The sequence below is a fragment of the Heliangelus exortis genome, chromosome 11 (genome assembly GCF_036169615.1).
Source record: "Heliangelus exortis chromosome 11, bHelExo1.hap1, whole genome shotgun sequence".
NCBI classification, from domain to species: domain Eukaryota; kingdom Metazoa; phylum Chordata; class Aves; order Apodiformes; family Trochilidae; genus Heliangelus; species Heliangelus exortis.
Window position 1 is genome coordinate 15,551,617 of NC_092432.1, and position 17,155 is coordinate 15,568,771.

The following is a 17,155-nucleotide window of genomic DNA, read 5'->3' on the forward strand; positions in this document are numbered from 1 at the left end:
AGGGTTTGTAATATTAATGTAGTAAAATGGGAGAAGAAAGCTTGGTTATTGAGCTATCAATCTATGTCCCCACCTCAGATTAGCATTAGAATTGCTGTGAGTGAAATTTATTTATGCATGCAAGATTGTTAAACAGGCAACACTAAAGAAGTATTTGTTGTTGCAATATGTATTTCTGTTCATGAAAGTGGAACTTTAACTGATGCTTTCAATGCAGATTTCCTGGGGTTTTTTTAGGCTTTTTTTTTAATAAAAGCTTCCCTAAAAGGTTTGAGCAAATCTCATAAATAGCAAAAACACAAATTCAAATGTTAAAGCATTATATTAACATTTTCTTTTTACTAAATTATTATTCAGTGATTGAATGATCAAATCCTCTTATTTAATGAAGCACTACAATAATACACAAGGAGCCTCTGTACACCAACCAGAACATGTTGCTTTTGATTACTTTCAGGTGAGTGAAACTAACGTTTCCATTCATATTAATCAAACCAGTCATGTCTATTCAATGTTGGTATTTAGAAAAAATTAGTAGAATACATGGCTTTTTCCCTTAGGTGAATGAACATTGTCTGTGTATTCCATGAATGGTAAGAAAGTACCAAAATTTCTTTGTTCTCTATCTGTTCTTCTCCCATATGTCATGTAACCATGTATGAGGTTTTTCTGGGAGGAGGAGGGGTGTTTCCCTACCTCCCCCCCATTTTGGACTGTTGATCTCTTCTCATTGAGAAGACACAAGGAATGGTACCTACCAACAGACAGAGATCCATTAATGTCATTTTAAGTGGCATCCTGTCTGCAAGAGAAGCTCAGGAAGACTCACAAAGGGATTTAGGTAATCGAACTGCAAAACTATGTATCTTCATTTTCAAATAATACCTTGGTACTTAAACTAACTACACACATTATTGATAAAAATATCTATTGAAGCTGCCAGCATCACAGTTTTCCCATTCTTAACTTAATTCCATTTTCCTTTTAGTTTTAAAAATCTATCCAGCAGGATATATGACACAGATGTGGCTTCCTGGGATTCTTTTCCAGGTGAAATCACCTTACTTCAGGAGCAATTTTTTAATCCACTAGGACATATATTTATGCTTGTTAGGAAAACATGTTTGTAAAGAGTAGCAGAAATTTCATTTACTCAAATATAACCTATAACAAGATGATTTTTAAAAATTTACAGAGTTCTTCTAGTTCTTTAGATGAACACTTTAGTCAATTAGGAAGATATTTAACCACATACACATTACTGTCATGTTTTTTCAGCAATCTTTACAGCTCTAATTAACTCTTCTTTGTTGCTGTGCAGAAATCATGACTGTTAGGAAAAAAAAGTAGAAAATTGATATATCATCCTGCCTATAGAGTATAATTGTTCTAGAGAGCAGTGAATGCCATATATTTGCACAACTGTTCTTGTACTTACATACACTATGATCATGACTGATGAGCCAGTACTTTGGCTCAAACGTTATTCAGCTGTAGTTTGTAAATACAGAAATATAATAACGTAAAATCTTTTAAAACTTAATTTAAAAAAAACTCAAACGAAAGCTTGTTACCTAATGGAATGGCAGCAGGAGGTCTATTCACAATATCTTGTCATGTTTTCCTGCATTGACACATCCCTCTGATAGGGAATGGTTTTGAACAGCCAGCACTGCAAAACAAACAAATATATACATTGATACTTTCTATAGTTGGATGATTTTGGTTTCCAGCTCTATAAAAACTTTTCATAATAGCCAGTGTTATCTTATTACATTATTCCCATTTACTGGGACAAAATGTGCTCAACTGGAAATAACCAACTCTTTTCTTCCAGGAAACAACCTGGCATTACATCTTGGTAAGCTGCATTCTGCAGTCACACAAAAGTTGTTGGGTTGCTGCCTGGCATCCACAATTTCCTTCTACCCCTTCCCTCCCTAACTTAATTACTTTAATTTGAGAGTTTCTAGTCACTGCTAGTTTTTTATATAGCTTTAAATAAAATAATTTAAAGAATACCTCATTCTTCCATAATTTTAGGTTATTTTAATTTTATCCACAAATAAAAAAACCTGTAGTGTACTCTCATCTGTTAATCATGTCAGAATCACAATGACTTTCGTCTGAAGGTACAGCCACTGACCTCTGATCCTTGAAAACACCTCTGAGTTTCCACAGCTACAGTTCTCATAAAGAAAAAAGTGCACTAACAACTCCATGTAAAACCAACTTATTTACATTTCAGGCTAGCATGCACCATGCACAGATGACTTTTGGGTGATATTGTGAGTACTAATGAAGCATCTGACAAGTGTGTGTGCAAGAACCACCCTAGTAGAGGAGAGGGAAAAGGTTTCTAGGTTATATTGATACATCCTAACCATTACTAGTGGCTGCTTATGGAGGAGTAGCAGGAGACTTTCCAGAGATGAACCTCCCCAGCATTTATTTCTGTGCTTTTCCAACATTCAACAATATGACTTCCCCAGACTTCCCAGACCATCATGTTTAACAGCCACTGCAGACCTGAGCTTTCATCTTTATGGCATAAGGGTTTAATTTTCCATCGAAACTTTGATGTTAAAAATGCTAGCAGGAAAAGTAGGTGTGTATATGTGTTTCACTGAAGTGCAAGTGTGGCACATGTGTCTTACAATGAGAAAAAAGGGTGCTAAATAAAATGTGCTGCTTGCACGCTTTAGACTGAACCCTATAGATTACCACGTATTTAACAAAATGCAAATGCATTTGACGCACCAATATTTGAAGGTGATCTCATGTATGCATCCACTGCTCAAAGTCAAAGGAGATCACATTAGAGCTCTTTGGATTTACCTCAGCTACAGCAAGAGGGAGCTTGCAAGCTTGAACACAGGCAACCAGAGACAGCCTGGAACCAGAGACATTAAGAGTTGTGGAGGGACCTTTCCTTCACTGTTTAAGTTAAACTATTTCATTAAACTATTTGTGGTTTTGGAACTTGCAGCAAGTTCCGCAATCTATTTGTGTGCTGCTTAAAACACTATTTGTCTCACTTGGTTAAGAGTCCGATCATCTTCATTTGGTCTTGATGTATTTTCACGTATTTTGAAGTTGAATCCTATGGCTAGCGTTTATTTCCTTTCTGTGGAACATACTTTTAACTGAATGTGTCGATTTGAGGCTGGAAGCTGCATTCAGCATGCACACACAACCTAAACAAAGCAGAGATGGCTCCGCGGTTGGGCCGTACCTCAGGGTACCGCGGATTTCGGCGGGAATCACCTCAGTGTGCCTGAGGGGCACCAGGCCGGGCGCCTCTCACGCGCCGCACCGCAACCTCCAGTCAACCCGCACAGCTCTCCGGGGGCTCCTCAGAGACGAGATGGGGTCGCCGGTAAGAGATGGGAAGGTTTCCGTGGCTGCGCTTGCCACACAGCAGCCGCTTCGCCCCCACCCCGAGGAGTCGGGTGCCATCATCTCTCCCAACTCCTGGGCTCGGGAAACGCGCCCAGGACACTCCATCCCCGGCGGCGCGGCCACTCCGAGCCCTTCTCCCGCCGGACGCAGCCCCTCACCCCCGTTCCCTGTCCCGGTGGCCCAGCTCCGAACGGCCCCGTCAGGCGCTGGGCCGGGCCCCGCCCCGTCACCTGACTACGGGGGACGCGCCCGGCGCTGGTTTACGCCGCGCCCGGCGGCCCCCTGCTCTCCGCTGCTCTCCCCTCCCTTCCCCTGCCTTGCCGGTGGGTCGCCGCTGACGTGCGGTGGGGCCCGGGCCCGCCTCCGCCATGGTGCTGGAGTCGGTGGTGGCGGATCTGCTGAACCGCTTCCTGGGCGACTACGTGGAGAACCTGAACAAGTCTCAGCTCAAGCTGGGCATATGGGGGGGTAAGGAGCCCCTTCCTTCTCCCGTCCCGTCTCCGCCGCGCTGCGGGGCTCACCCGCGGCGGGTGCTTCCTTGTGCGGGGAGTGTGTCTCGTGGGCTGCGGACCCCCGTGAGGAGCTGGCGGGCTGAGGGGCCGCCGCCCCCTCTGAGGGGCAGTCGGTCTGCGGATTTGGGGCCCTCTGTGAGTGGCTGTCAGTCTGTCTGCGGCCGCGGTCCTTCCGCCCTCCCCTTTCCCTCAGTGAGCCGTGGTCTGTGGGCCGCAGCCCCTCGTGAGGGGCGGGCGGTCAGGCTGGAGCTGCGGACCCGCCCCCCGTGAGGGCCATTCGGTCGCCATGTGCCTGTGTCCTATGCCCCTCACTCTCTTTCCCCCTCCTTGTGAGGGGTAAGGGGGTCGGAGGGTTCGGTTTGCGGGGCTGCGGCTCCCAGCGGCGGGCGCTACAGGGCAGCGGGCTGAGGCTGCGGCCGTGTCGCCGCCCTGAGGCGAGGGTCTCATTGCCCGGGGAGCGGGGCCGAGATGCCCGCGCAGCCCCGGAGGGCAGTGGGATGCGGAGAGAGAAGGAGCGAGGTTGGGGCCTCCTACACCGGGCGGGAACCCGAGTCTGGGGCAGCTGTCTGAGGCGAGGCATGTGCGCTCCTCTCCGGGCCGCCAAGTGCCCTGAGGCAAGAAACCGTCGGCAAGAAAAATAACCCAATTTTTTTTTTTTTTTTTTGAGTATACTGAGTGGAAACACGAGTGTGCCGTTGTGTCTATTTGTGGTGCAGCAAGAGGAGGAGGCCCTAGGTCCCTGAGCTGCCTGTGGAGCTGTGCTTTTCACCTTCTAATTTATTGGTGAAAACAACGTAACAACGTGTCATGCAGAGGGGATAGTGCAATAACCTGGACTTGGTGTTCTCGCTGAATATCAAACATTTCAGTTTGCTGCCCTGTAGGCATTATAAAAAAAAACCCAAACAGTTGAAGAACTGCATAAAGAAGGCTGGCAAAGTTAGATGCCTTCCATACATAGTAGAAGAGTTTTTTTCTCATCACCTTAGTTTTGCTTTTCCCATGGTAATAAGTATTTTAACATTTATACATTATGAATATTCCTATATGAAAAATTGAATATCATACTAAGGAGTCTGACATTTATGCCCTAAGAGGTATATATGATGTATGCTTTTCTCAGGTATAATTCTGTGTGGTATCCTTCCCTTCGGAAACCCAATTATGATGCCTCTGTCAGGAAAAGTTAAATGCATGTGTGAAAACAGGCATGCGTTTTTATGGCTTTATGATTCATGATTTTTCTGTTATGTAAAATCATCAGAAGCAAAATAGAATTTTCGTAGTCTACCTTACCTTGATGGAACTGTAATTATTCACAACGAAGTGAATCACAATTTTGTCTGAATAATTAGTGTTCAATGGCACTTATAAAATAAACATTTATTGTACTATTCTGTAACCACATTAAGGTTTTCAGTTTTACCCATGTGTACTTGGGAAGGGGTAGTTGTGTTCATTGTTCCAAGTTATATGACAATTGAAGTCATTTGTTCTGTACTTCTCTTATTCTTCCAAATAGGTAATGTGGCACTTGACAATTTACAGATAAAGGAGAATGCACTAGTAAGTATTGTAATAATTTAAAAATTTTTTATTGCTGTAAAGACTAAGGATAAATTACTACCTTTTTTACTGGCTTTTGGGAGTAAGTCCTTGGTTAACTGCTTCTGATTGTGATACGTTGCTCAAATAGAAAGAAAAGCAGTGGGTGAAGAGTTAAGTGCACTCCTTCAAAAGAAAAATGACTTCTCAGAAGTCAGGTACAGTTAGCAGTAGGGTTTTAAAGAAAGCTTCCCAGTGATCTGTACACACATGCGTAAACCTGTCCTACTGTTTGAGGCTTGAAATAGCAAAACATATAATAAGTTATTGGTGCATTTCTGTTACCATTTTTGTCATCCAGTAAAACTTAAAGGATATAATTTCTGCTGTATAATCATACTTCTGTTAAGTCATAGTGGTTTTTCTTCACTTGCATAATAGTAGGTTGTTTCTGAATGATTTACTAGGTCTAATGGGTTTGTGTAGGCCTATGTATAGTTTTTTTTTTCCAGCATTGATTGAATACATTGATTTTTGAGGCCTGACTCCTGCAAATTGATGGAGCTAATTGAAGTCTTCTGAAAGACAGTGGCTTATTTCTCAGTTTTTGGTGGGGGATCAAAGGGTAAAGTTCCCGTTCTATGTCAGTTGATGAGATTGAAGCTTAGTTTAGGACTCATATGGAAATACTATGTCAGTAGTTTGGTCAATTAAAGTTGGTTATGTTAGGCTCCTCATTGCAGTTCAGAATGTTTTATAAGAAGTGGAAATCATGCAGAGATCTTCATTTGGATATAAATCCTCCATTTTGGAGCAGCTCTGGTAAATATTTAAGTTGTTGGAAAAGTGGTGGTCAAGGTTGTTTTATAGCACATGGGAAAAGAGAATTGGATAATATCTGTCCAACCTGTTAAAGTGGCTTTTCTTTTTATAATCTTAGAGATTAGGGCTTATCTTCAGGTCTTTGTTTTGTTGTTGACTTATTTGAAAAGAATACTGAAGTGAAAGATGGTTCTTTAATCTTGGTGTTTTAACTTATTTTTTTATCTTTCCTTGTAACTCTCTCTACCTAGCTCTCTATCTAGCTCTCTACCTACCTGTCTAGTTTTATCCTACTTCCTCATTACTCTTGTTATTCCTGTGGTTATATTCTGTTTTTTGCTGTATGCTGTATAGGAAAGATACTTTGAGAGGTTTTAATAAGAGGTGATAATTGTTCACTTGTCTCACATGTTTCTCATCTTTAGGAATCTCTCTTGTTCTTTGTCTGGCATGAATTTTGCAAAGAATTACTCAGTATTGTTAGTGAGACTTCTTATGTTGGTAAATACTAGTATAAAAAAGAAAAGACCTATGTGGCAAAATAATAAGTAAGTAAGTGCTCTGTTTTAAGTATCTTTTTATAGAAATTCCTGAGTTAATGTGAGTATTGCTAAGTAATTAAATTGCTGTCATATGTTTCTTTTGTGGAACTTTGAGGCTAGGAAAATATTTTTAATCGAAAAGTTAACAATATGGATCTGTTTAATGCTTGCTTCTTTTTTTTTTTTTTTTTTTTAAAACAGAGTGAACTGGATGTACCTTTTAGAATAAAAGTTGGTCAGATAGGTAAGTTTTTGTTTCAAATATCAAAATGGACTTCTATTACAAGCCTCAAGGTCAGTCCAGCCTCTGAATTTCTTTTATGAAGCTTTCTTAAGTCATCTCTGTACTTATTGTTGGAACTAGCATACAGGTGTCCTACCCATGCTGCCCTGGGTAAATCATAAAATGTTATCTGACAAACCCTGTTTGTTAACTTTACAGGCTGGTATGAAAAACATGTCTGGGAGGTTCATGGTTGATCAAGGGAGCTGTTTAGTGTAGGCACAATGTGTGTGACTCTTTAAAGAACATATTAGGAATATGAAGAATTTAACAAAGATTGCTGAAGCTGGCAAACATCCCAAGGGTTTAGGAACTCTTGGATATATGTTTGTTGGTTGGTTGGTGGTGGTTTTCTTTGTTGGCTTTTTGTTTAATAACTTTCTCTGGTGGTCAGCATTGTTTTTTCACATGAAACATTTGTTGGAGATGAATGTGTATTGTATTGCATCTTTTGTTTCCCTGGGAAAATCATGTTCATCCCAGTGAATTTCACTTTGGTCACATCTTGTTCTACATGTATTTTATCACTGCAAGGGTGTTATAAAATGCTTAGACCCATATGGCTTCTTATTACCTTCTCAGTTGTCCAGGACATCAACCTACAGGGTTCATGCTCTTTGATACCAGAGGTGTTGTTTGGACTAAACATGGAGTAGATTTTTGGTTTGATGTAACCGTGTCTGCTTTGTTTAGATAAACTTACTCTGAAGATTCCTTGGAAGAATCTCTATGGTGAGGCAGTTGTTGCAACTCTAGAAGGCTTGTATCTGCTGATAGTTCCTGGAGCAAGTACGTAACTCTTAAACAACACAGCTAAATAATGGAAGAGAATATTATTGAAGGGTACCATGTAATTGAGTATGTAATAGCAAATAGTTGATGTAAACTGCCATTTTTACATTTCATTCCCTCAGGAAAATTTCTAGACAGATGCTGGCAAATTGGTGGAGGGAGGGTGGGGGAAAAAAAAGAACCTGTTGCTTTTATGAAAATCCCTGGTTGTGTTAATTTCAAGTTCAGCAGTCAAGGTTCTTCTGAAGTTTGCTTATCCTGTGACCAGGATAATCTTATCTGGCTTTTTTTGGCTGTTGGTGTGAAATAGTTCATATGCTTCTAACTGACCACAATTCCATTAGAACCCTTTTTAGGGAAAGGGAAGGGGGTCAGAGAACTTCATTCTCTGACATCACAACTTCTGGTATATTATAAAACTTGAAAGCTTCTAGAGCATCAAATATAAGTGTAATGGAACCTAAAACTTGCATAATATTATGTAGACCATATTTAGGGGTCTGAGTGTGATGCTTTTGTGTCTAGCTGTGTAAAAGTAACAGTTTCAGAGGGCAGATGCAGCTCTCAGCAAGTAGAAGTAGAGTAGCCTTTATCTCAAACAATGTTTTGCGATGTGATGTTGAATGCGGCGTGCATTGCTTGGTTATGCATTTGTATAACTTGAAGTTTAGGATTAAAGCTGTCCCAACTTGGCTTACAGGCATTAAATATGATGCAGAGAAAGAAGAAAAATACTTGCAGGATAATAAACAAAAGGAACTGGCAAGAATTGAAGAAGCCTTGCAGAAAGCGGCAGAAAAAGGTACCGAGTTATTTATATAGAATCTCCATTGGAATTTGAGGACTTAAATTATTTTATGAAAGAAAAATCCTGTTTTGTGATTGACTTAATGAATTTTGTTTTTTCCAGTGTCTAGCTAACCCGACTCCAGTGCTTTGAAAAGCCTTTTTTCCTCTCAGGCTTGAAAGTAATGCTATAGGTTTTGTTTAGCATTCATTTATCCAGTCATCTTCCACTAGAAACTGCAATGTATTAATCTGGTATGTCTGTCTTTCCATCTTTCCGTCTTTCCATCCATCAAGCTCTAGTGGAATGGGACCAAAGATAGAAATTGCATTGCATGAGGCCAGTTTTACAATACTGTTTTAGAGCTCTAGTAGTAGATGTTTAACAATGTGGTTTAAGTACTAACAGATAGTTATTTGCCCGAAGGAAAGCTTAAGGAGAGTAGTAAGGCTTGTAAACTTTTCCTTCAGCAGTAATGCTTTGTTTTAAGTTTCCACTGTCCTTTTATGGTGTTTTGTGTTTTGACTGCTTTGAAGCTCTTTTGAGCCAGGAAATAATTAATGACACAAGACAACAACTGAACATGCACATAGGAAACTTCAACTTTTGATCTAGGTCACTGCAAATCTTGAACTTTGAATTGTAGGTTAAAATAATTGATCATTTCAGTCTAGATTTCTGGTTGCTTGTCTGGACAGAAACCAAACTCAGAACCAGTGAGAGGTAACTTAAGTATAGTAGAGGAAAATGTGGACCTGAAGTGATGAGAACTGTTGGGTTGTATGATGGTTCTTAAGATGTATCTCTTGGATACCTATAATACTGCAAGGTAGCTGCAAAAGTTACTGAAATGAAAAGTTACATAAAACATCTGGAAAAAGATACTTTGATTGTGATCTTTTTGCTTATTTAATTTTTTCAGTTACAGGACTTCCTTGTTCCTGTTTTTCGAGTTTGAGATGTACACTTTCAGTTTCCTTCAGTCCAGTAATCTAGCAATCTGTTTACAGAGAGAAGCCTTGCTTTGTTTCTTGTCTTTAATTTGCCATAAACTCTATGAAATCTAAGTCAGTGAATTAATTCTGCAGCCATTACTTCATGCTTGGGGCAAAGGAATGTTCATAGAGGTTTAAACTTGGTTATGTAGGACTTGAATACTGTAAGGCAAGTGTTTCAGATGTTATTCTGCGCACCAGTAGCAGTGGGATGCTGGGTTTATATATGAAGAATTTAACCTAATGGGCACTGCTTGAGGATTTCCAGTTCTAGAACTTCATATAAGGAAGAATGAGTTTGTGCACTTGTGACAGTTGTGGGTTTTTTTTGTTCTTTTGTTTTTAAAGAGAGAAATCTACCTGTGACGGAAAAGTGAGAGGAACACTCATATTGGATTATTTTAAACTGTAGTTACACTCTGTCATATTGCAGCATGATCCCTGTGGGTCTCTTAAAACTTGGAATATTCTATGGTCATATCTCAGTGGAATATACTTGTTTCTGGTGTTGTACTAGAATATTGTACTCAGGAGGGCTTCTGTAGTTCTTGTATGGTCAGATCCCTGACTTTTGCTAGATACAGGAGTATAGGACCCAAGTTGCTCTACTGTATCATGAACTTTTAATAAAAGCCCACAGAAAGAGATGAATTTAAGAGCACACAATAGCTGGTGAAAATCTAGGTAATTTATTAAATATAATATTGAGTAAATTAAGGTCGGTGAATTCTCAGATATATGTGCTTTTCTGATTGCCCTGGTTTGAGGGTAAAAAAAACTGTGCCTGGCAGTTGCTGGTGGAGTCCCAGGCAGGTTTTTTTTTGTTTTGTTTTGTTCTTGGTCCTCTCAAACCAGTACACTGATTGGTACTCAGTTTACCTTAATGTGTTTACAATCTTGATTCAGTACTTGGATGTTCTAAAGAGTGTCTTAGCAGAAATGGTCATATCACTGTGAGATTAGTGCTGTGTGATGGTGAAGTGGTAACTGGCTCTGCTGACACAAGCTGACAAAACATTATTGTCTGTTTTCTAAGCTGTTAAAATCTGCCAGTATCAAAACTTGTACATGTACAGACCAAAACCTGCAACACTTCTCTTTTGCTGGTTAAAATGAGAAGTGCATAATTTGCCTATGTAGATAATCCTTTAAACTAGGCACTCTTGAAGTGACTCTGGCTGTCAGATACTGTAATGGAAATACTAATTTGCCGTGTGAGTTTTGTGAACTTAACATTAAATCAGGGGCTGATTTCTTTTTTTTTTTTTAAACAAAATGCATTTTTCTGGTTATTTGCTGCCATGTGGACCAAGGCGCTCATTCACACGATGCCTTGTATGGGTTGGAGAACCTGGTTTACAAGGACACCAAGCCTGGTGGGTATGCCTGGTTACAGTTTGCACATGCATGATGGATATGCAGCTTACGTTGTTAAAAACCACCTCTCCACCCCCACCCTCCTGAGCAGCCAAATGTGGAAATGAGTAAACAGTACTCATTTGGTAACCATCCACATGTTGGTGGTTCTAGAAATAAGATTTTAATGACTGTGGATTGAAGTGGAAACTTGGAATGACTAGTCCTATCCTAATAACTGAGTGGCTATTTCAGAAAATTAAGAGACCATTTAGAAAAATTTCCATCAGCCATCTTGAGCTTAAGAGTGGCATAAAATGCTGAGAACATTCTACTGTAGTTTTAAAACATTGTCTTCAGATGTTTTGAGAATAGAGGGTGATTATCCTTCAAGTGCCTGAGCTTAAGATATTGGAGTTCAGGCTCTTTAAATTGTGGACAGGCAAAATGGACCATAGCAGACTGAAGGCATTTAACATGCTTTTACCTGGGTCTGTTTCTTTGGACTGTTTGCAAGTCAGACGAGGAAACAGTTCCCAGTGAACTTAAGGGGAACTGTTATTATGTTGTACGTGCTGTATTTTCATCTTCTTGATAAAAAAACACAGATGTTCTTAGCCAAAAAGACTTTGTGGGCTTTTATTTGAGTGCAGGTTTAGAATGAGCTTAAAATCATACATTTAGTTTCTCCATAGTAATGAATGAAGGTAATCAAGAGGAAAATCATCTTGCCTTATTTTTGTCATGCATGGGAGTGAAAGCCTGAGAACTACAAATTCAACAGTAAGTGAAGGAAGCTGTCTTTTAAAAGTACCATTTATACAGGATGACTTGTACTGTTACAAGGAACTATCCAAAAGAAAATGTTGTTTCTATTTGGCATAGTTTCTCTTTTTTTCTTATTTGTAGGGTGGTCACTGTACCTGCTAGGCAGGTTGAAATCTTGGCAGGCACTTTCACCTCTTTTGTTTGAACAAGCATGCAAAGTACATAAATGTAAAATGTAAAGTTGTTCCCCAGAGTTAAATACACTGTTGCACTTGCTTTAGTGGGATACACCCTTCCCATGCAACAACCTTCTGAAGTTAAGCACAGGCAGCCCTGTTGCTAAATTCTTTTCCCCAATATTGCAGGAGAGGGGAAAGAAGCAATGCAGCTCACCAAACTGGTTTTCTTTAGAAAAATACGAGCATTAAATTGATTAATGGAATGGTTGTGGTTGTGTGGGTCATAATATGTTTGTGAATAATGGAATTTAATTTCACATAAAGCTTTTAAAGAGTCATCATTTTTATGCTTCTTTTTTTCTTTCTTTTTTCTTGGTATTGTTCTCTCAGGTTGCTTTCATTTCATACATTTGGTTAGCATGAGAATCGTATTGAGAAGTGCTCTTTCTGTTCCCATGTACATGTCAAATGTGTTAACTTGAATGTTATGCTGTTGTATAGTTGAAGGCTCTTTTGGATTGAAACTTCCATGTTTTCTTTTCCCTCCCCGTGTCTATATTATTCCATTTCATTATGACAATTACGCTTTTGTCTGAGATCCTTAGAAATAAAACCCAAACACTTGGATTACAGAAAAACTTATTCACCAGAGTGACTACTAAGCAGTCATGGCTCTGATTTTAGCTCTTTTGTACATTAATGATCTGGAATTATACAATTCCAGTTATACAACTCACTCATGAAGAGCTGTGAGTATATGTTTGCTGAGCAGCCTGGTGATGATTTGTCATATCTCAAACTCGTGAGATTCTACATAAGGAATACATGAAAGTTGAATTAAATGCTTTGGCCTTACAGCTGGCAACACTGTTAACCCAGTAGAAATTTGGATATGTAATGTAAAGGTTTTACTGGCTGCATAGTTTACTTGGGCTTTGAACTTGAAAGAGCCTTGGCTTTTTTGTTTTAAAATAAAATAAAGGCTTCAGTTGTTTCCTTGAAAGTGAATTTAGGTATAAATAAATTAGGAATAGTAAGACTCTGCTATGAGAAGTAGCTGGTTGCTTCCTTATCAGATCTGAAATTGATTAAAAGCTTTTAATGATGCCTTACTAAGGAATTCTGCTCTAAGACAAGCTGAACTTTCTTCTTTCTATTCTTATGCTTTCTTGCATTTCTGCTTTACTAACTTGAATTTTATCCTTTTCCCCAAAAAATTGCTTGCACTGCAAAAGGACGTAAGCGTAAAAAGTACAAAAAGCGTTTTAAGAGACCCTTTAAAGGTCATGATCATTCAAAAGGTGGGTAAAAGTTATGGTTTTAAACCTTTTTAAAGACAGGGTTTTTTTACTTTGGTCATGATCATTCAAAAGGTGGGTAAAAGTTATGGTTTTAAACCTTTTTAAAGACAGGGTTTTTTTACTTTGTGTTTGGATTATTTTTTCTTAGTCTTTGGATATACATCCACTGGTGGGATTTATATTCTTCTCTTTGAAAGAGATGATGTAAATTGTAGAAAGCTCCTTTTTCGTTTTTTATCCGTTCTCTGGATCCATTAAGACTGAAGAAAGTCCTTGTTCCACTCTACTTGCAAAACTATGCCTGTTTCTTCAGCTTGAGCTTTGTGTGCCATTCTAAAAAAAAATCACCAAAAACAAAAAACACATTTTATAGGATGATAAGTGACACTTCACTTTGACTGTTGGAGAGATACCCGTTCATCTTATTTCTGTAATATTCCAGTAAGAGTTGGTAAGGTAAATCTGATAGTAAAAAAATGCTATAGCAGCAAGCAGTCATTCTCAGCACCTTGGCTTCTCTTCTAAATAACTTGCCTAGTGTTATGACTCTTATTTGGCAGAATCATTGTTTTTCCCCACACTGTCTTTAAGTACCAAATCATTCAGGTCTTCAGTATTAGTATGTGACTAGAAACAGGCTGCCATATCCCATGTGGCTGTGCTGTTACATCTTTGATCTTGGAGGAAGCTGCAGCAAAGACTTGTAATTGGAGTAAAACCTCTGTGGGGACCCTAGATAAGCTTTGTATGGTATCAAACTTCTACTGCTGCTGGCAGTTGCATCTGACTGGAAAAATGTTTATGAGTTGCCTGCTTGCACTTGAGGTCATGAAGCTTCAGTAAGCACTTCTGTCTTTTTTTTTCTTTTATTAATATTGTACTGGTTTCTGCTAATAAGGAATAAAAGTTATGAATAAATTAATAGGAGAAAATGTGAGTTGCATGTAAAAGTGGTATAATGTTTTCATCTGGTCTGAGTTCCTGACTACTTTATTTTTTAGAATTAAGTACTCTCTTGACTAAAATAGTGTTATATCATGTTTAAGAGCAAAGTCTTTTAATTTCAAAGGAATTTCCTGAGTCTCTCTTAGAGCTTAAAAAGCCTCCCAGTCTCATTTTTGTTGCAAGATGTACAAACTCATAGATCTGTGATGTTCAGCATGCATTGCATATTGAAAAAGATATAAACAGTTAAAATAAACTGAGAAGTCAAACTTGGAGTGTAACCCTAAACTTAGTCAGAGCATGTAATCCTTATTTGTCTCCTTTTGGACAGTCATGACTCTATGTTTACCTTGAGCCATCTGTTGCCTTTTCAACAAAAATGCAGAAGCTGGGTAGGCTGATTGGCTGGGATAGCCACTTAGCAAGGTGGATATTGAAAAAAATAATTTAGCTTGTAAAGACAGCTAGAGAACAAGCAACTCATCTCGCCATATTTTAGGTAAAATCTTAAGAACTTCAGCCTGAGATAGTATTTTTAGTTATGTCAGGAGATAATGAGGGTTGTAAAATATTCCCCTTTCACCTCAGCATGTGTACACATCTTCTGGGTGGAATGCTGAACTTCTGTAGGTATGCAGCTTCAGCTACCTTTCTTGTTGAGCATAAGTTCAAAATGTCAAAAAAAGTGTGGACCTAGCTTAAATAGTCACAATATAAGTCCAGTACAGAATTAAAGGAACATTTCTGAGTAACTGTTTTCACATATGATATGCCATCTTTTGAACTTCTTCAGGCAAGGTTTAATGAAAGACTAATGGGTTAGTCTCTAGTGCTAGTATCATCTTCACTCAGTTATTCAGGAGTATCTTGCACTAAATTACATCACCTTACCAGTTTACCTGTTGAAACCCCTAGTTAACTGCTAAGGGACTCTTAAGAGGGAACCTTTTGGCTTGGGAAGAGAGAAGAGAAGTATATTAAACAAGAACCTAGACACAGATTTTCTTATGGTTGTGTTGTGCTCACACAGCCAACAATCACATCTTCAAATACGGATGTACAGGAAATGAAAAAAAATGCCAATAGGCAATCTAAACAAGTGAAAACTTAACTGTTAATTGTTCATGTTAGAGTAAACATGAAATTTATAGCAGAATAGCTGTTGATGTGGTTAAGCTTAAGATGCAACTACTATACTGAATGTTGACTTCTTTTCAATTATTGTTTTAGACAGACCAAAGGAGGAGAAGAAAGATACTTTCTTAGAAAAGCTTGCAACTCAAGTAATAAAAAATGTACAAGTCAAAATCACAGGCATTCATGTTAGATATGAAGATGATGTAAGTATCTGGAACATATTATCTCAGTTTTAAATTGAATTCCAGTGCAGTCATGAGTGTATAGTCCATAGTAAGAAACTGTTACCTGCCACCTTGAAAACATTGCTGTGGTTTCTTCTGCACCTCTTCAAATATAGCACCTCAGATATGACTGAAAACCAGAAATACTTTTTATAGGTGAAATAAATATTCTGTCTTTTGCCTTTTCTAGTGGTGCCTTGCTCACTAAAAATGGATGGTGGCTGTTTATCATCTGTTAGTGTTGATGTACAGAATTTTTCAGTGTCTTGGGTAAAGTCCAGAATGGCAGAAACTAGTGGTGCTACAGATGAATCTGAAAGCAAATAGCTGAAAACAATTAATTGGAGAAGAATGGTATTGTTCTAGCCTTCCAGCTTCCTTTACAAAACTGTTAAAGCAGCTTGTTATGAGATCATTGAACGTAAAAGAAAAGTAATGGACGTAGACTATTTCTCAAATCTGTTCTGGAACTGTTTTCAGAGGCACTAAATTTAAATAGCTGGGAGGAATGGAAGTCTTAAAATGGCTCCAAGAATGCTTCAGTTAGAATAATGAAGCAAAGGAAGATCCTCATAACAGCTCAGGATTTCAGTCAATTTAAATTAAACGGTACATCTCTATTTGTAGCAAGATCAATAAATAGCTATTTTTATTCATATTTTTATAGGTTACAGACCCACAGTGTCCGATTTCCTTGGGAATGACGTTGAGCGAGCTTAGTTTACTGGTAATGTGTGTGCATTCATGTTATGTTTTTAGTGTACTTGTCTTTTGAGTAGCAGAAAGAAAAAGTAATGTATCAAGGTGATACAGCTGGAAGTGAAGACTATTTTATTCATGCAGGTACTGCTTGAAGTTTGTGCAAGCAGGAGGAAAAACAGCTGAGGAACATCACAGTTTCTCAGAACAGTGATTTGTCCTCATGATCCAAGTGATCTTTAAAACTCAGTGTCTTTGCTTTCATAGGGTGTGTTATTGCCATGCCTAATAAATAAATTAGGGCAAACATTACATTATGATGGTAAATAATGTGGTATTTTGCCAGGCTTTTTGATAAATGGGTGGAGAAAGTTTCAGCTAGCTCCTGTTTTCCTAAGATTTTAAGGAGTTTAAGGACCTGAAAATCAACATTAATTGACCCATTTTGTATTGGATTTTGACTTGTAAATATGCAGTCCAGAGAAACTAGCTTCTGTAATCAAGTAGTACCAAAATGTTCCATTCTGTGCTTGAAAGTATAGCATAAAATAGAAAATGTGTTGAATAAGATGCACAAAATGAGTTTTATCACTTTGGATTTTCAGACGACAAATGAAAACTGGACACCTTCTATTTTGAATGAAGCTGCAAAAATAATATACAAGGTGATGTATTATTCTTTTGTTCTCAAAGTAAAAACCCACTGATCTGGGGCAGAAATAAGCTGGGGTTCTCAATAAAAATTGGAAAAATAATGTGCTTTGCAAATTCTCCTGTTTTCCCTCAGTTTGCTGTGTGCTTAAACAGAATTAGAACAAAGCTAGCTGGCTTTATGTAAGACATAACTTTCAACTCCATAGTTTAAA

At 38.6% G+C, this 17,155-nt stretch overlaps 1 protein-coding gene across 3 annotated transcripts in view; it reads left to right on the top strand.

The window, feature by feature from the left end:
* The first annotated feature begins 3,632 nt into the window (after nucleotides 1–3,632).
* VPS13C (vacuolar protein sorting 13 homolog C) overlaps nucleotides 3,633–17,155 on the top strand; it is an 84,037-nt gene continuing 70,514 nt past the window's right edge. The window contains exons 1-10 of one of the 3 annotated variants that reach the window (XM_071754909.1): nucleotides 3,633–3,870; nucleotides 5,437–5,480; nucleotides 7,025–7,067; nucleotides 7,800–7,895; nucleotides 8,599–8,700; nucleotides 10,994–11,056; nucleotides 13,219–13,284; nucleotides 15,460–15,569; nucleotides 16,258–16,317; nucleotides 16,895–16,954. In XM_071754909.1, the coding sequence (XP_071611010.1) occupies nucleotides 3,771–3,870; nucleotides 5,437–5,480; nucleotides 7,025–7,067; nucleotides 7,800–7,895; nucleotides 8,599–8,700; nucleotides 10,994–11,056; nucleotides 13,219–13,284; nucleotides 15,460–15,569; nucleotides 16,258–16,317; nucleotides 16,895–16,954 (744 nt within the window). In that variant the 5' untranslated portion in view covers nucleotides 3,633–3,770. The remainder of the gene's footprint in view (nucleotides 3,871–5,436; nucleotides 5,481–7,024; nucleotides 7,068–7,799; nucleotides 7,896–8,598; nucleotides 8,701–10,993; nucleotides 11,057–13,218; nucleotides 13,285–15,459; nucleotides 15,570–16,257; nucleotides 16,318–16,894; nucleotides 16,955–17,155) is intronic. The other 2 variants (XM_071754910.1, XM_071754911.1) reach the window with 2 other exon arrangements.